The sequence below is a fragment of the Colobus angolensis genome, unplaced genomic scaffold (genome assembly GCF_000951035.1).
Source record: "Colobus angolensis palliatus isolate OR3802 unplaced genomic scaffold, Cang.pa_1.0 Scaffold7, whole genome shotgun sequence".
NCBI lineage: Eukaryota > Metazoa > Chordata > Mammalia > Primates > Cercopithecidae > Colobus > Colobus angolensis.
In genome coordinates this window covers 29,381,724-29,401,869 of record NW_012120709.1, presented here as the reverse complement: position 1 = coordinate 29,401,869, position 20,146 = coordinate 29,381,724, and the positions used below count along the sequence as shown (strand labels likewise).

Genomic DNA, 20,146 nt, shown 5'->3' with positions numbered 1-20,146 from the left:
ACCCAAATCTCATGTCAAACTGTAATCCCCAACGCTGGAGGTAGGGCCTGGTAGGAGGTGATTAGATCACGGGGACAGAGTTCTCATGAATGGCTTAGCACCATCCACCCTTGGTACTGAGTAGTGAGGGAGTTATGGTGAGATCTGGTTGGTTAAGAGTGCATAGCAGCTTCCCACCCTCTCTCGGTCCTGCTCTGCTATAAGAGGCCTGCTCCCCCTTTGCCTTTGCCATGATTCTAAGTTTCCTGAGGTTTCCTTAGAAGCCAAGCGGATGCCAGAATCATACTTCCTGTAGAGCCTATGGAAGTGTGAGTCAGTTAAACTTCGTTTTTAAAATAAATTACCCAGTCTCACTCAGGTATTTCTTTGTAGCAATGCAAGAACAGGCTAATACACTATACTATCCTTTTTTTTTTTTTTTTTTTTTTTTGAGACAAGTCTTGCTCTGTTGCTCAGGGTGGAGTGCAGTGGTGTGATCTTGGCTGGCTGCAACCTCTGCCTCCCGGGTTCAAGTGATTCTCGTGCCTCAGCCTCCAGGGTACCTGGGATTACAAGTGTGTGTTAACATGCCTGGCTAATTTTTGTATTTTTAAAATTTTTAGTAGAGACAGGGTTTTGCCATGTTGGCCAGGCTGGTCTTGACCTCCTAGCCTCCTGTGATCCACCCGCCTCAGACTCCCAAAGTTTTGGGATTACAGGCATGAGTCACTGTGCCCAGTCACTACACTATATTTTTTATCATTATTTTAGAGTGCAGTCTTACTTATTTTTTAAACAGTTAACTGTGAAACAGCCTCAGGCAGGTCCTTCAGGAGGGATTCCAGAAGAAGGCCTTGTTATCCTAGGAGATGACAGCTCCATGTGTGTTACTGTCCCTGAAGACTTTCCAGTGAGACAGGGTATAGACAGGCAAGACAGTGATATTGATGATCCTAACCCTGTGTGGGCCTAGACTAATGTGTGTGTTGGTGTCTCAGTTTTTAACAAAAAAGTTTAAAAAGTAAAAAAAAAAAAAAAAAACAGAAAAAAGCTTACAGATAAGGATATAAAGAAGTTTTATACAGCTGTACAATGTATTTGTGTTTTAAGCTGTGTTATTACAAAAGAGTGAAAAAGTCAAAAAAAATTAAAAGTGCCTAAAGTAAAAAAGTTACAGTAGCTACGGTCAATTTATTAATGAAGAAATTTTTTTTTTTTTTTTTTTTTGAGACGGGAGTCTCGCTCTGTCGCCCAGGCTGGAGTGCAGTGGCATGATCTCAGCTCACTGCAAGCTCCGCCTCCTGGGTTTAAGCCATTCTCCTGCCTCAGCCTCCTGAGTAGTTGGGACTACAGACACCTGCCACCACGCCCGGCTAATTTTTTGTATTTTTAGTAGAGACGGGGTTTCACCGTGGTCTCGATCTCCTGACCTGGTGATCTGCCCGCCTCGGCCTCCCAAAGTGCTGGGATTACAGGCATGAGCCACCGCGCCCGGCCTAATGAAGAAATATTTTTAAAAATACATTTAGAAGAGTTTAAGTGTTCAGTATTTCTGAGGTCCACAGTAGCTTACAGTGACGTCCTAGGCCTTGAAATTTGCTCCCTGCTCACGCACTGCCTCACCTAGAGAGACGTACAGTCCTACAACCTCCATTCATGGTGGGTGCCTATATAGGTGTACCATTTAAAAAACTTTTATGCTGTATATTTACTGTACCTTTTCTATGTTTAGATGCGCAAATACTTACCACTGTATTACAATTCCATACAGTGTTTAGTACAGTAACACATTGTACAAATTGTGTGTAGTAGGCTGTACTATCTAGGTTTGTATAAGTACGCTCTATGATGTTCCCACAATGCTGAAACCACCTAACCACAAATTTCTCAGACCGTACCCCTGTCATCAGGCAATGCATGACTGTATAGACATCTGGCTGTTTAGAAAGAGAACTGTGAATTGTTGCCTAGACAACATTTGCTTCGGACTGCTTCTCTTTGGGGGAAAGCAAGGTTTTATCTTGACTAAATACCTATATTAGGTTCATTCTTCTTTTCAGTGATTTTGCTTTTCACTTCATTTTGCCTTTGTAGAGTGTATCTAACGTACTACAGAAAGATCTCCGAGGCTTCAAATCAGACCAGATCACAGCTCACTGAAAGGTTCATAGCCTCTTGGCTGTCAGCTATGCACGCGTAGCTCAGTCGATAGTCAGAATGCACTGGACACCGCAGGAGGGGCCTATCTGAAGAAAAGGTTAAGCAGACGGTCCTGCCTGAGAAAAACGAACTAGCCTATAATCAGTTCATGTGACCCAAAATAAAGTCTCCCTTTTCCCCATGACAATCTCAATTTGTACAGCACCCCCAGTCTTAACAACAACAACAAAAAAATAAGCTGGTAATATGGCATATTTAATGGCCTCTTTGATCTTCAAAAAGCTAAATGGGAGAGATTTTCCATCCTTGAGTACAGTAGATGCAACCCTCTAATCAAAAAGAAAATGTAAATCACCTAGGCTTTTTATGCTATTTGATATTCCCGTTTACAGAGGACATAATTGTATGCTGGGTAAACAAACTAATGGTCCCCCCTAATGTTAATTTACTTTTCTTAATGTGGACCCGGGTTTCTTTGATTTGATGTAAAGCAAAAACTGGAGCAAAAAGCCAAAACTGTCACGCCTTGCTGAATTGTCACTTTGAATTTTTTAGGTCACATATTGTGATGAGGAACTTCTTGAAATAAGTGGTTCCTCCTTTTCCAACAAGAGAAGAGACATGCTCTTCTCCTTCAGCAAAATGGGAATGGTCCACATTTGTTAGAAAATGGGACGCCCAACCCCTCCCTGCCCTGCAGGGTCACCTGCCTCTGGGGCTTTGACGGGGAGGTTTCTCCCAAGTGATGTACTGTCCTAGGAACTCACGCTGTTTCCTGTCCCTGCCTTTCACTTGACCCTTAAGCATCATAGGGCAGGGATATGAATTGTACTGAATTAAACATAAGTTTCAACTGTGGTTGTTTAGGTGGGGAAGAAAGCGCAATTAATATCTTCAAGTAAATACAGATTTTTTTGTAAAGAAAGGTGCTATTTTCCCATATTTATGCTGTGCTGAAAGAAAAAAACTGAATTTAACTTTCTTAATTCATTTGCTCATTCATTGATTCAGCAGGTACTTATTTATTGAGCCCTTATGAAGCTACAGGAATAGTGGTAGATGGTGAAGCGGTGGGCGCACAGCCTAGTGGGGGATACAGACCGGGAAACAGCAATTGACACTTTGGAGTGATGTGTGCTCTGATGAGGAGCACCGGGCCACCAGGACACAGAGGGACATCCAGTCCTATCTTGGGAGGTCAGGGAAAGCCTTCTGGAGGAAGTGCCGGCGTAGCTCAGAGCTAAGGCTAAGAAGGGCAGGAAGCCTATGCTAGCCTGAGGGAACAGCATGTAAAAAGGAGTGGAGGCAGAGACAATGTGGTGCTTTCATAGAACAAATTCTGTGTGGACAAAATGGAGGGTGAGACGAGGGCAGGTCGAGGAGCACAGCTCAAGGGTAAGCAAAGGTCTGATCTCGAGGGATGTTGCAAACTCCTGAAGCACCTCGGGCTTAACAAAATTAACCAGAGAGTTAATTAGAAAGCAAAGATTTTAGTAAGATGTAAATACATTTGGACAGCCAAAGTGAGGAGTTTCTGGAAGGGATTATCTACAGAGGCTATGAAGTCCTTTTTGGAAAGCTTAGAACAGGTAATCCTCTACTTTGTACTGTTTAGAGCAGGGCTGGCCACCTTTCACAGGTGACAACACTGGGGATCACTGTTCTGCTACTCACTCAGGAGTGAGATGTGGAAAGAGAGCACATGTTACTGTTTGATGATCTAGGGAATGTTTGTCGTGAGTCTTCAGGTTTATTTCCTTGGAACAATGTTGAGGGAAGTACTATTATTACCCCCATTTAACAGACGAGGAAACTGAGGCTTAGAGGGCTTATGTACCTCTCCCAAGGTCACAGAGCCTGGCAGTCTGCTCTGGATCGGGCTCCTGCACATCATGTTGCATTGTATCCTGCTGCTATCCCCATAGGTGACAGTGAAGAAAGTGGGTTGCGGTGTCTGCCTTATGTGAATCAACGAATGGATCAGCCAGTCAACAGATACGCACGGAGCACCTCCCTACATACAGGCAGAATCTTAGGCACAGAAGGTACAGCAGCAAGGAAAACAGAAGCAGGCTACTGGATCTTACTCTTCAATGAGGAGGACAGGCTTTATGCACCAACTGTAATACAGAAATCAACTAATGAATTAGATTCGTAAAGAAATACAGGACGTTATGGGTATTTAAAACAGGAGGATGTGACTTATCACAAAAGTATTTTAGCCTCTTATTTCCACATTCAGTTGCTAGATGATATTGCAAAGTCCATTCCAACTCCATTGTTCTATGATCCTATGACAGACTCATGCAAAAATAAATAACTGAGTAATGCCCACTGTTTTTAAAAATTAGGTAGTCTTCAGTTCAAGGAAATAGATTTCCTGGTTTCCATCTCTGCAGTTATGCTAAGAAAACTGGTGCACTCCTACTGGTCATGGTATTTAACCAGCATCAGCTGATAAGGACATAGTTTCCACAGTCATGACTATAGACCTCCTTCCGTCATATGTAATATTGTGGTGCTTTGTTTCTCTGTATGATAATATGGATTATTTTGGTTCTGAGAAATGGTACAGCAGAGCATCTAAGAACAAGGGTCCTAGACTACCTGCATTCATTTCCTGGTGCCACACAAGATTATGTGAATGTGGGCAAGTTATTTAACTTCTGTGCCTCAGTTTCCTCATTAATAAAATGGGGATAATAGTACTGGCCAGGTGTGGTGGCTCATGTCTGTAGTCCCAGAAATTTGAGAGGTCCAGGCAAAGGGATCACTTGAGGCCAAGAGTTTGAGACCAGCCTGAGCAACAGAGACCCCCGTCTCTATAAAAAAAAAAAAAAGAAAACCAATTAGCCAAGTACTATGGCATGCGCCTGTAGTCCCAGCTACTCGGGGGGCTGGGGCAGGAGGATGGTTTAGCCCAGGAGGTTGAACCTTCAGTGAGTCATGACTGTGCCACTGCACTCCAGCTCAGGCAACACAGCGACACCCTGTCTCAATAAAAATAAATAAATTTTAAAAAAATAACAGTACCTACCTCACAGTGTTATTGAGAGGATTATGCAAATTAATACATCTAAATGCAGCCAGGCATGGGGGCTCACACCTGTAATGCCAGCACTTTGAGAGGCCGAGGTGGGTGGATCACGAGGTCAGGAGTTTGAGATCAGCCTGATCAACATGGTGAAACCCCGTCTCCACTAAAAATACAAAAATTAGCCGGGCATGGTGGCGCGTTTCTGTAATCCCAGCTACTCAGGAGGCTGAGGCAGAAGAATCACTTGAACCCGGGAGGCAGAGGGTGCAGTGTGCCAAGATTGTGTCATTGCACTCCAGCCTGGGCGACAGAATGAGACTGTCTAAAAAGAAAATAAAAATAAATAAAAAATAAAAAAATAGAAATCTAAATGCATGGAACTGTGTCCCTGGCACACAGTAAGGATTCCATGAGGACTGGCTGTAGAAGCACGTGTCAGACAGCTCCAGCACTAGCCTTGCTTGCTGTGCATCACATTCAGTCCCTGTGACGTAACACCGTTGTTGTGTATTATGCTTCTGGTGATGGATCTCAAGGGATTTTTCTCTTTAAAATTCCACTTTTAAAGATGGTTAATCACGACTTAGGCACAGTGGAGAATGGCCAAACCACAGTTTAGGGAATGGGATTAAGAAACGTCAGTACTTTCACATGATGAAACATTTGAACAATTGCTGAAAGATGATGAATAAGTAAAACTCAGAGAATTAAATTATTTTAGACCTTCTGAAAAAGCTGTAATTTCTAGCCTCAGCAAATTTCCTCTTTTCTGAGACAGAGTCTCACTCTGTTGCCCAGGTTGGAGTGCAGTGGTGCAATCTTGGCTCACTGCAACCTCAGCCACTTGGGTTCAAGCCAAATTTCCATTCTTAAATGGCTGTAGAAGCAGTATCACCCACTAAAGAAAAGACGGATGTTTTAAGTGGAACCTAGAAAGTACAAAGGATTTAGAAACACACTAGAGGAAATGAGTTGCTCTGGCTGAGAAAAGTGTTTTTGAATCAGAGAAACTCTAAGAATGTGTATATATAAGGGTAGAGCCTGAAGACGTGGCTCTTATAAGAGTTTTAATTATGTTGCATCATTTACACCTGAAAAGACTATCTTAAAACATCCCCTTTCTCCCCTTTCTGGATGGAAACCATATGTGGAGACAAATAGGTGGTTATGTTTTGCAAAATCATGAGCCTGGAAAGCTGTAATACTTCACAGGAACAAATCTAATGGTCAAAATAGAACATGATACTGAAGAACCCCATTGTACCGAGCTTGTGTGCTTGGAAGTTCCATTGTGTTTGTGGTCCAGGTCAACACACTGGGACAAAATGAGTGTGAAGTGCCCTTTCATCAGTAATCATCTGCACACAAAACATGCACCTCTTTTCCTCCCCATTTGATAGAAAGGTTACACAGAAAATGAGTACACAACTCTTTTGTTACTGTTCAGACAGCAGATGCAGGGTCTGCTCTTCAGATTCCTAGGTTAGAAATGGAGGCAGCGAGGAAGGGAGTGGGGGACGGTTTCACATGCATATGCCATGATATTTGCTGGCTTTAATGGACCATATTTGAGTACTTACTGTGATAACTTCAAACAAAATAAAATAAAATCTCCATTTAATGAAGAGCTTCATATTCAACATTGTATTCAATCAAAAAATTACTAAAATTAGAGCATGTTTCTAGTACAATTAACATCCTTTGCACTCACAATAAAATATTCAATAACTGGCCATTTTGCCTGTTGAGGAGGTGAATAAAAGCATTGCTATTAATCATTTAGCTGTTATTTATTTGTCACTTCATTTTAAGTAGGCAGTTAAATTGAAACTGCACATGTTATTATTGATTTAGATTTAATTTAATCCTTTTAAACAGAATAATTATTCCCAATTTATATGCCATTAAATCTTTTATGCATACAAACAGCAAATTCAATTTTTGTTTAAGTGTAAAGTTTTTAATGCTTCTTTAAGGAACTATAAAACTGATCATTGCTTCCAAGGATTTCTGAATTCTATGCTCGTCTTAATCTTCTTATCAACAGCTTTTAAGTAAATAAAATGAAATAAATCCGAAAGATTAAAAATTCACTTTTGTAAATATGAAATAAAACGGTTCCACAAATATACTGAAATGCTTTGTGAAGGTTATTTGCAATCCAGAAAATTTTATTCAATGCAGGCATTTATTTTGCTAAGAATTTAAGCATTTGAATAGAAAAAAGGATGATTTAATGAAATGAAGGTCAAAGACTGTCTATAGAAACACACTAAAGGGGCTGGATTGTTACTTAGTGAATTTTATTTATAAAAATACACAATTTGGATAATTCCAACCGAAGTCCTTTTTTTTCTCTTTGATAACAGATTTGTGACTGCAAAACACCAGATATTTCTCCTGGGTTCTTAATAGTACCAGTCTTGATTCAAGAACAATCTGTGAGTTAAATGAAAATTATCTAAAGAAGACATGTTTGTAATTGCAATGTAAAATTCTAGTACCTCACTTCTATTAAGATTATGTCATGTGAAACCAAGACTGCATCTTCACAAGGGAAATGCTGTATGACACAGTATTTAGAAACATAATTCCTCTCATTCAATGAGAGTTTACAGTGCTCATGCCAGACATTTTCTAAGGAAGGCTCGAGTGTTTTTTTTTCATTCTCCAAAATAATAGCTAAGAGACAGAGACCTAGATTTATAAAATGTGCAGGTTCTTACACTTTCTTTAGGTAGAGTTTCTTCTTCTTCTTCTTTTTATGTTTTTGTTTTGTTTTGTTTTGTTTTTTGTTGGCTTTTTGAGATGAAGTCTTGCTCTGTCCCCAGGCTGGAGTGCAATGGCGCCATCTTGGCTTACTGCAACTTCCGCCTCCTGGCTTCAAGCGATTCCTGTGCCTAAGCCTTCTGAATAGCTGGGATTACAGGCCCGGCTAATTCTTGTATTTTTAGTAGAGACGGGGTTTCACTATATTGGCCAGGCTGGTCTCGAACCCCTGACCTCAAATGATCCGCCCGCCTCAGCCTCCCAAAGTGCTGGGATTATAAACGTAAGCCACCATGCCCAGCCAAGTTTCTTATATTTTAAATGCCAGATTTAGCAGCATTAAAATTGCAACGCAGCTGTGATATCATAAAGCAATGGAGTGGTCTTGACACCTGGGTTCTAGTCCAAGTTTTGCCACTAACCCGTCATGTGAGCTTGGTCAAGTCTTTCCACCACTCTAGTTCTTGGGTTCCTTCTCAGTACAATAAATAAAGGGAATTGGCTCGCCTTTATGAGCCCTAACAATTCTAATAATCCATTACTTTATTAGTTGGATTGGGCCTATCAGGCAAAACCTAGCAATATATGGAAGTGTTGGGAAAATCATTTATTTTTAATTCCATATATTAAAAAATTACATTAAAGTTTTCTATATTTTCAAACTTGTCAGGGAGTAGAAATAAATAAAAAGGCAAAGGTTATGAATTAAAGCATCCCTTTAGTAATTTTGTTACAATCTTCTGGATCCTCTTGATAAACTCACAGCGTTGTACGTCATTTAAATTTGAATAAATCACACTCTGTGAGGTTCTGAACTCACTATGTATGTACTTATTTTAACACAATAATGCATCCTAGTTTTGAAATAACCTAGAAAGGAACTAGTGGTTCTCTCCGGGGCAACAAGCCTCAGGAGTCACTATGGCGTTAGCATTTCTGGCAGGGACTCAGCCTTTAATAGCCACAATTCATGCCCATGCACACCCTTTGCTTCCCTCTATGACTGCTCATCTGTTACGATGGCACCATGCCTGCTCTGAGGAGTGTGTCGGGGTTTAACTAAAGCATAGTTTGTGAGTAAATGAATGAACAGAAAACAGAAATGACTAATACTTGCAACAAAAAGTCACTTCTCTGATATAACTATTCCCATGTGATCAGAAACAAATAAGTGCTAGTAGCTACTCCCAGAGTACTGCATGGAAACTTCTAGAACATGGCAGGTAGTGTAATATATTGGAAGAGGTTGGCAAACAATGGCCTTAAATTGAAAATCTAATAAAAAGCAACAGAAAATAACGTGGATGAATGTTGCTAGAAATCAATGGGAATGAAAGTTGACTGCTGAAAGCTCCTAGAATATTCTCAATAGTCCTAGCATATTAGACCTAACTTCAGATGCTTCTTTAATCTCCTACCCAGTATGAAAAACATCTCTACACCACCTATGGAGAAACAGTAGTCTAGTCTCAGCCTAAATATTCCCGATGCATTCTACAAAACAGCCTGGGAAATTTGGAGGAAATGAAAATCCTGAGTTTTGGTCTTCCCTAAGTCTTTCTCTACCTGTGGTCTCTTTTGGTTATCCAGTGCCACTCTTCAAGCCCTAGAAGTCATCATTCAATACTTCACCTGACTTTCGTATTATTAATCAGAAACAACACACGTGAAAGCATCTGAGATTAACAATTATATACAACAATAAAAATGCAGATTATTGTCTGGGCACAGTGGCTCATGCCTGTAATCCCAGCACTTTGGGTGGCCGAGGTGGGCAGATCACGAGGTCAGGCGATCAAGACCATCCCGGCTAACACGGTGAAATCCTGTCTCTACTAAAAATACAAAAAATTAGCCAGGCATGGTGGCATGCGCCTGTAGCCCCAGTTACTTGGGAGGCTGAGGCAGAAGAATTGCTTGAACCCGGGAGGTGGAGGCTGCAGTGAGCCGAGATCACCCCACTGCACTTCAGCCTGGGCGACAGTGCAAGACTCCATCTCAAAAAAAAAAAAAAAAAAGCAGATTATTAGGAGTCCCTTTTTTTCACTTTCAGACAATTCTGAATACTCAGTTTAGTAATTCCTCATGTGCCTATCTCCCTCCTATTAATTTCTAATACAAGGTGGTTTCTTAGACAGAATATGGGCCCTTTTGTGGAGGTTATGGTCTGAGGTGATCAGAGAGGAAAGCACTGCAGACCTCACTTCATGAAAACATTTGTTTCCCAGGACAAGTGTGGAAGAATATGGCTACCATGAACTCCCAGCCCAAAGGAAAATATAATTAATGTCTATCTACTCTAAGGACACAATATCCTCTAAAAATGTTTATTACTTTCCTAAAGTTTATCATTTTACATGCATATTTACTCTGGCCTCAGTTTAATCTGTATTGAAATTGTCATAGTTTTAAGATAGTGAAATAGAATCCTTTATCAGCTCAATCTTTGATTACCTATCTAGATACGTGTAATTAGTGGCTCAGACTTTGGCGTTTGGAGAGAGGTCAATTTAATTTCCGGTTCTACTATCTAGTAACTACATATACCTATACAGCTCTCAGATCCTCAGTTCCTTATCTGCAAAATGGGGATAATAATGCCTATCCAAGAGGCTCTTGTAAGGATAAATGAGATTGTATATATAAAGCAAAGAGTTTTACAAATGGTAGCTCATTATATAAATATTCCTGTTAATAAGACCTTATTAAACACACATATAAAATACTGTATGGCTGCTCTCTGATTTTTTTTTTTAATATACAAGGTTTCAGAAGTCCCCAGGACTGAAGAGGTTGTTTCTAATGCTCTAGGAATTACACAGATCTCTTTCTTCATGAGTGCTGAGTGTCATAAGGCCAGTTCTGGAGTGGGGTTTAAGGATTATCACGTGAAGATCCCCTCTCCACTCTTCATTTATTTGCTACAGTCAATGCGGCTCCAAATTCCATTAAGTAAAAGGTTTTCTCTCATCCATATACATTGAACTATGGCTTGACTCTGGTCAGATACAAGGGAATAATTGCTTTGAGGAGGTTCTAGTAACATCAAAACACAAGTGTAGGACTCAAGTGATTTGTCAGGCAGCTTTTAAAATTATTGATTATAAAAGCAAGAAGAAAGAAATTTTCCTTGGTTTTAAGGCAAGCTTTGACTGTGGTTTTTTTTTTTTTTTTTTTGAACTACAATTCCCAGAATGCCATCTACTTTATAGAAATAAAAGCCTACTTGAATTTCATATTGAGAGTCTGAGATCAATTTCCTTGTCTCTTTCATGGCTCATAAACTACTCAGATCCAAGCAAGAGTATGCTTAGGAGAGGCTTCGAAGACTAACATGAGGCAGGGAAAGGGACCAATAATGAAACGCTCACCTGAATAATATTTTCGAGGCATTATTTGTCTAAATGCTTCCGTTCTGTTTTCCTTTTTACTGGAAAACTGGTTATCCTATAATGTTCAGTGTATGAAGCACTATATAGCCAAACAATGACTAGGGCTATAACCTATTCTAACCCGAGGGTTTATAGTTCATCATTACAAAAGTCCAAGGCAAATCAATCTGGGGAAAACAGCATTATCTGAGGATCTCCGAATCAGAACCAAGAATCTAACCATAATTTTGATTTTTATAAGCATTTTTCTTACTTGGAACTATATTAGATGGTATTTAAACTGTACTTTCATAAGAACAAGGGTTAAAGTCAGGTCCCCGAGCGCTGGACAAAAGGAAGAAAAACCCAACGACTGGGGAAATGAGGTCACTTAATGGATCCTTACCTTGGTTTCTTCATCTTAAAAACACAGACAAAAATACCTATCCATTGCAAAAGATCTTTCCTTTCCAGTGGCCCCATTTCTATAACTAAAACTACTCCCATTTATTACCTAGGAGACTATAAATCTCTTAGAGCCAGGATAAAAACAGGGTTTGGAGCTGTGGAGTCAGACTGCCTGAGTTTTCTGCTCCACCACTCACTCGATGCAACAAATGGGCATAATATAAACTTTTAAAGCCTCATTTGCAATCTTCAAAATGGGATCATGATAGCACCTACCACAGCTGCAATAAAGATTAAATGAGATAATACATGTAAAGTGTTTAGCACAAATGGGCTCATGATATGCATTCTATAAATGCTAGCTGTTGTTATAGGAACCCTTAATCTTTGGCTTCTCTTATTCCTTCAGTCCTCATATCTAATCTGTCACCCAAGCCTATCAATTATTTCATTTATATACATAAAATTTCAGTTAAAGTTTTGTTTGAAAAAAAAAACAAACAAAAAAACAAACTGGGGCCGGGAGGGGTGGCTCACGCCTGTAATGCTAGCACTTTGGGAGGCTGAAGTGCACGGATTGCCTGAGCTCAGGAGTTCGAGGCCAGCCTGGGCAACATAAGACCCATTCTCCACTAAAAGTGGAAAAAATTAGCCGGGCATTGTGGCGCACGCTACTCAGGAGGCTGAGGCATGAGAATCGTTTGAACACGGAAGGTGCAGGTTGCAGTGAGCCAAGATCGTGCCACTTCATCCTAGCCTGGGTGACAGAGCAAGACTGTCTCCAAAACAAACAAACAAACAAACTGGGAACATCCCAAAGTCCACCCTTGGGTGACTGAATAAATATATCATGGCACCTCCAGATACTAGAATACTATGTACCATGTCCATATGTACTATGAACATATAAATATAATCATTGCTCAGCTATCTGGGAGGGAGTGGTTCCAGGACTCCCTGCCGATATCAAAATCCAGAGATGGGCAAGTCCCTTTTATAAATTGGAGTAGTATTTGTATATAGCCTATGCACGTCCTCCTATATATTTTAAATTATCTCCAGATTATTTATAATACCTAATACAATGTAAATAGTTGTTATACTATATTGTTCTGGAATAAAGCCAAGAAAAAAAGTCTGTGTACATGTTTGGTACAGATTCAACCATCCATTTATTCCCCAAATATTTTTGATCTGTGGTTGGTTGGATCCACAGATGTGAAAGCCATGGATACGGAAGGCCGTAAAGAGACCCAAGATACACATAAGTATTTTGTTAAATGAAAATAACCAGTTGCCAAAGAGGATGTCTAAATCGATCTCATTTGGTTAAAACCATGTAAAAAGATTCTCAGGCTCACAAGTTATCAGAGAAAAGTAATTTAAATCTATAATAGGACAGGATTTTATAACCCATCAGAATGGCAGAAGTTAAAAAGACAGTAATTCTAAGGACTGGTAACTTGCAGGCACTTGTGGGTAAAGTTGAAGATGTCCATCTGCCCATGAACCAGAGTTCCACTCCTGGGGACTTATACCCTAAGGAAACTCTTGCATGCACACCCGAGGAGGCATACGAGGACGGGCACAGAGCATTGTCTGAAATCATGAAAACTGGAAAAAACCTAAATATGCATCAATATTCAACCAAGACCATGTCTTAGTTCAAAAGCATGATTGTAAAATCCCAAAAACATAATATTGACTGAGCAAAATGGGCATCATACATCTGTATATAGATACATATTTATCTACTAATTATAGATTACCCATGAAATAAATGAATGGAAGATTGGTGAGAAGGATGCACACTCATGTAAGAGTATATATTGATTACCTCTGAGGGGGAAGAAAGGGGAATGAGTTTGAGAAGGGGTACATGGAAACTTTATCTGTAATACAGTATGAATTTTAAAAATATGTCTGAAACAAATATGGCAGTAAGGGTTCTACTGTATTTTTCTCTGTATTTTTTTATAGGTTAGAATTTTTGCATGATTTAAAAAAAAAAACAGCACCAGTAACAAAACAAGGACATCCTCCAAGCACGATAACCTTAGACAAGTTTCTTCATCTCTGTTAGCCTCATTTTTGTTATCTGTAAAACAGGAAAAGCAACGCCTTCCCTACAGGATTGTGATGGAGAATTGAGTGAAACTAAGATAGGCTTTTAAAAAGTGATGTTATTGTTATTGTTGTCATATCCATCCAACAGTCTCTCTGTCCATTGTGTGTTTAGTCTCTAATTTAAAATGCACCAGCTTGCATAATAATCTTCCTTAAACGCTGCTGCATCTCACTGCCCTCCCCAAGAACCTGTATTCTCTCTGCCTGGCTTTCCCAGCCCAGTCCAATCAAGGGTGTCTGTCTCTCTGAAGCTGTCTGGATGCCTCTTCCGCCTCTAGCCACCTGGGTGACAGCTCTTATCACTTTTACTATGACATATCACTAAGACACTTATGAAATTGATTCAACTAGATATCCCCAGTGAAAAAAGGGGAGGGGAAGACGAAAGGAAAGAAGAAAAAGAAAGATAAGAAAGAAAGAAAAGACTCAGGACTGGGCTCTACTTCTGGCTCCCACACGAGTCCTTGCAGTGACTGTATCCTGAGGACAAGTCATGTGAGTTCTGTAAGACTCAATATCCTCATCTGTGGTAGGATGGTTACACTTCATGACCTGAAAATTTATCTTCCAATACTATAAGCACATTTTTAAGACCCCCTTATAATCAGACTCCTACTCAGTCCATTTTCCCTACACTCAAATCCTCCGCAATCCCGCTGGGCTCCCTAACGTGCCACAAACATGTCACTCCCATTCTGTTCTATCATCCAGATCTTAGCTTGTTTTCAAGACCCTGCCCAAGTTCCAGGCCTTCCAATAAATTTTCCTTAATATATTTCAGCCTGAATTAAAAAAAAAAAAAATCAGCCGGGCACAGTGGCTCACGCTTGTAATCCCAGCACTTTGGGAGGCCGAGGCAGGTGGATCACAAGGTCAAGAGATAGAAACCATCTTGGCCAACATGGTGAAACCCCGTCTCTACTAAAAATACAAAAATTAGCTAGGCGTTGTGGCACAAGCCTGTAGTCCCAGCTGCTCAGGAGGCTGAGGCAGGAGAATCACTTGAACCCGGGAGGCGGAGGTTGCAGTGAGCAGAGATTGCGCCACTGCACTCCAGCCTGATGACAGAGCGAGACTCCTCCCCTACCACAAAAAAAAAAAAAAAACTAGCACAATATAATTTATAAGGAGCCAGTCACTATTCTAAACAATTTAGATATATTTATTTTAGCCTTATGATAACTGGTTAACTATTATTATTATCCCATTTTTACTGATGAAGAAACTGAGGCACAGAAACATTAATTGGACTTGGCCAAGGTTATACAGCTAGTAAGTGGCAGAGCCACTATTTGAACCCAAATGGTCTGCCTCAGACACCATGCACTTCACCACCACACTAAAACCTCCTAATCAATAGCTTTTACCTTCTTCTGTACTCTATCATATCCTCAGTGCCTCAGTTGTAACAGAGTGGTATCACCACATTATTTTATATCCCCTTACTTTTTTTGGTAGCTCATAGCACAAGGTTAAATCCCTTAAATTCTGTTTATTAGATTAAATCTTTATATGATCATACAAGCCCTGGGAGGTAGACCTCTACTAGCTCTGAATGGGCCAAGTAAGATTCTATCCCCAATTATTTATACTTTACTGACATTCATAGCAATCCTGTGAGATAGGCAAGTCAGGTTGTTTGACAGATGAGAAAAAGTGAGCCAAAAAAAGAATTCAGTGGGTCAGGCATGGTAGCTCATGCCTATAATCCTAGCACTTTGGGAGGCTGAAGTAGAAGGACTGCTTGAGGCTAGGAGTTCAAGACCAATCTGGCCAACATAGTGAGATCCCATCTCTATTATAAATATTTAATACTATATAAAATTTTTTAAAAAATAAAAAAAGAGTTAAGTGATTTATTCCAGATTATACACTAAACAGAAATGCCTGGACCAAATCGAGTCCACCTGACTCCGCATCCTTTTCTATATCAGGCTTTCTGGAATTTCTCCCAGGTGAGGTCCTAGTGTGGAGACACTTGGAATATGGACAGGAAATAAATGGTATGAGAAATGCAAATGCCCTGATTAATACCCACTGCACTTTTTAATTTAAAAATATCTGAATATGGAAAAAAGATGGTGCCCAGCTATCCTTGGTTGCTTGGAGATCCGTCTCACACACATGGCGCTCATTAGGGCAACTTGCCCTTACTCTCATTTGGAATGACACCAGTAATTATTTAATAGTACATTTTAGAGCCCATTATTATCTTACACAAGCCAATTCCTTACCCGTTGTTGGCGCCCTGGTCCCAGGTATGCTGGTTTTGCTCGCGAGCCATCTGAGCTGCTTTTCCACTTGCTTCCTCTTCTGTCTCATGCAGGCTTCCCCGTCGAGGGCTTTCCTCGTCTAAGCTGTCGCGCTCCATATCGTTGTCCTGGATTCGATCATCAAACTCAGAATGGGACATAATCTCTTGAGTGAGGCTTTCTGAATCAGATTCCAAGGAGTCTTTTGAAATCCGATGTAAGTCTTCTTTCTTCAAAGGTGGGTGTGTGGACTGCAAATTTAAGTTGGTATGACGGACCGGAGACTGAATAGAGAGCTTGGGAATTAGTTTACTTTTACTCATCTTGAAAAATGCAAAAAAATTAACAGGGGATACTCTTGTTGATAGGAGCAGCTGGCTGATATTTAAAGTTGGGTTCACAAAGGCATTACCTGAAAAAAATTATATGTATGTTACTCTGCAACTACTGAAATCTCAGTAATGTCAATGTTAATCAAATATTTAAATGTTTAGAAAACCTTGTTCTTTTATCTGCAGGCTTTTGCATGCCCCCTTTTGTGTGTATAAGAAAGGTCTATTAGAAAACAATTGTTTTTCTCTCTACAGAAACACATCTGATGCAGCGCTCATAAGCAGCCTAGGTAATCGAATGCAGTTTTACTGATGAAATAAATGGCTGCTTGGAAGTGGATTCTATTTCTAACTTCCAATAAAGTTAGAAAAGGCTTGTTACAGACAAACCTTGACTAAGACAAATGGTTAATTATGGACAGTACTTGGATAGCCTTATTTCAAATGTCCAGGGCAACAATATAAATATGGCCCATAGTTATTCATGGATGGAGTAAACCAAGTTCAGGGGCTATTTTTTGGAAAGTAAAGTAAGAAGAAGAGTGTGGTTTTCCATAGTTGGAACTGTAAATAGGGAAGCTGTTTTGTTCCTAGACCCATCTGGGCTGGCAACATCATTTGGAAAAGACTTTCTGATAGCCAGGTTGTGACTAGATAGGAACATATAATTTAGGTGGACATAAATGGAGATCAACCTCATCCAGTATTTTTTAAAACCCATAATAACGATTAAAATTGTTCAACAATCATGCCTGTAATACCAGCACTTTGGGAGGCTGAGGTGGGCAGATCGCTTAAGTCCAGGAGTTCAAGACCAGCTTGGGCAAGATGGTAAAGCCCCGCCTCTACAAAAAAAAAATAGTGGGCATAGTGGGATGGGCCTGTAGTCACAACTACTCAGGAGACTGCGGTGGGAGGATCACTTGAGCCAGGCAGGCAGAGGCTGCAGCGAGCCAAGACTGTACCACTGCACTCCAGCCTGGGTAACAGAGGGAGACCCTATCAGAAAAAAATAAATAAAACTGTTCAACAGAAGATTTAGTGGCCTTGTGAATTCTGCCACTGAGCAATTCAAAGTAGAGCCTGGAGGTCTACATTACGGAATGGGATGCTATCCTGGGGAAAGCTGAGTGGGTGGGAGATTGGCCTGAATTACAGCTAGGAGTTAGCTGGAGTCCCTTCCAGCTCACTTAAGAGTATGATTCAAGTGAATCTTCACTGTCTCTAAGGGACATTATAAAGACCCATGGAAAGGGTGCTTTGAGTTCATATAGGACCGAATGGACATGATGTTTTTGGATTGTGCTTCCTTTCTTCTCTACCTAGCATTTCTATTTTGGTCTATTTTCTATTGCACTGCCTTTATACTCTTTTTTTTTTTCTGTGAGTCAGGTAACAGAAACCTTTACCAATAGAAATTACTGTAAAATTCGTCTTAATGGCTTGCTCTTGTTCTTTTGGCAAATCCTAACTTCAATTAAATGACACAACCTTATTACTATTCCTAGGATTGCTTATAGTGTTGACCTTGTTGCTAATGTTTCCAAGGAACATCATCAAATCCTTGGAGGAAAGCACCTTAACAAACAACAGGCAAAAGGGAACGTTCATATGTAAATACATATGCAGTGAGTTTTCTATTGAACTTGAAGTCCGCCCTGTTGGTAGACTAACATATTATTCTCTCATTTTACAGACTGGTTTGTTGTATTATTTTGTCTCATATTTTTAAAACACATACTGCATTCTGCCTTATTATTTTAATTGTTGCTTTTTTAGGATGTGCCAAGAAAGCAGCAAATCTATCAAATACTAACACATTTTAACTAAAAGAGTTTCACATCAGTTTTACTGCAAGAGCTAAGGTCACTGAATTCGAGATCCTGACAGGCAAGCTTAGGCGTTATAGTGCAACTTAGAATTACTCTTAAAATAATTCAGTCCCTTGAACTTCGCTTCTTAAGTGAAACACGCTAAGCTTTCTTGGAATGAATAAATAATAAAACAGTAACCACAGAAGATAATTTTGTTGATGTTAGCAGATTCCTGAAGTTTGCTAAAGTATGCAAAGAGCAAAGCCAAATGCCACAAAAGCTGGGTTTTCTGTGGAGGCCTGATCTTACGCAAACATGGGGTTGAAGAAGGAACAGCTGACAGCTTGAAAAAGTTAGAAAGTGGGCGTTTCAGTTTAATGAATGTGGCTCCCTCCTCCCGTCCAGTGAAAAAAAAAAAAAAGGTTGTGCCGCTGAAATTTCTTACCAAGAGAGGTGACCAGTCTCCTGAATAAACAAGACAGGGATAGATCCCATGGCACCTAGGGACTAAGAAGCGGCCAGCTCCCCAGGGATCCCTGCAGTGGGTCTAGTCCACTAGCATGGGACAAACCAACTTTCTCCTGGAGGGGAAAAGGAACCCTGCTTGGGCTCACCGAGATGAATCGTAAAGAAAAAGGAACTAACCCTGGTTTGAAACAGGCCGGAAGCTGCCCAGTAGAGGCGTTCGGTTTGTTTTTTACCTTTGCTTGTTCCTGAGGAACAAGACCCGTCACAAGGGGCGTTTGGAGGTCCAGGAAGTGACGAGTCGGCGGGCCTGGTGCCCGGGACCGGTCCTAATTGACCCGGAACAGGGCTGCTCTGGGTGCCCGGGCGCCGAAGCCTCGGATCACGGCCCCCCAGCCCCTTGGTGCGGCCTCGCCCCCTTGTCGCTCCCCACTCCGTCCCGAAGGCTCCGGCGCCGGCTCCTGCCCAGCTTGCTCGGGTGGTTTCCTGCAGTCCCTATCCCCAGTCAGCCCTTCCCGTTTCCCTCCCCGGGCGCGCCGCCCACCCCGGATCCGGGGGGCCACCGCCCGTCACCTGCCCGGCGCTCGTCCGCGGCCAAGACCCGGGCGGCCCCGCATCCTCCCGCGCCGCCGCCGCCGCCGCCGCCGCCCGGGCTCCCGCCCTCCCCGGCGCTGCCCTGGAGACCGCAGACAACACAGCCGCCGGCCTCTACTTGGGCGGAGCAGGACCCGACCTAGGATCCCGCGTCCCGAACCGCACCCCTGGCCCTGGCACGGAGGCTGCAAACGGCCGTAATAACGACATCGGGGCAGAGCTGGAGGAGCCCTAGCGCCCCGGGAGAGGCTGCCTCGCCGCCCGGACTTCCAGCGGCGGAGGGCAGAGGCCGCCCGGGGGAGGAGATCTTTGCCACAAGTAAAACTACTAGGATACGCGAGGAACTACTACAAATCGAGAAGAAAAGGAACCCAATTAAAGAATGGTTAAATGGAAAGGTATTTCACAAACACACGAGAAATCTAAATGGCCGATACATACCTGTTTATTGAAATGGTGCTTTAATTCATTAATAATCAGAAGATGGCCAATTAAAACCACAGCGGATAATACCACACTCACCGTAAGTTGAGTCGAAAAGTCCAAAGCTGAAACGTCTGGCAGCGTCAGGTGCTAGGGAGGATGTAGTGCAAAGAAGCCTCACCTGCGGGCGAACGTGAGAACCGATGCAACCAACCATTTTGGAAAATGGTTTGGCATTAGCCAGGATATGTATACCTTGGGATCCAGCAATTTCACTTTTAGGTATTTACCCTAAGAAGTGAGTGCTCCTGTGCACGCAAACTGGAAATAACTGAACTATCCATCAACAATAGAATGGTTAATTAGATTATGGTATTCCCTATACTGGCCTACTACACAGCAGTGTAAATGAATG

The 20,146-nt window shown here is 41.3% G+C and overlaps 1 protein-coding gene across 1 annotated transcript in view; it reads right to left on the bottom strand.

Moving 5' to 3' along the window:
* The window catches only part of LOC105501151 (chromosome unknown open reading frame, human C11orf63), a 71,386-nt gene extending 51,444 nt beyond the window's left edge, over positions 1–19,942 (bottom strand). Inside the window, exons 1-2 of the mRNA XM_011926991.1 lie at positions 19,288–19,942; positions 16,086–16,515 (exon numbers count right to left, since the gene is read on the bottom strand). Coding sequence (XP_011782381.1) covers positions 16,086–16,426 — 341 coding nt within the window. The 5' untranslated portion in view covers positions 16,427–16,515; positions 19,288–19,942. The remainder of the gene's footprint in view (positions 1–16,085; positions 16,516–19,287) is intronic.
* Positions 19,943–20,146: the final 204 nt, after the last annotated feature.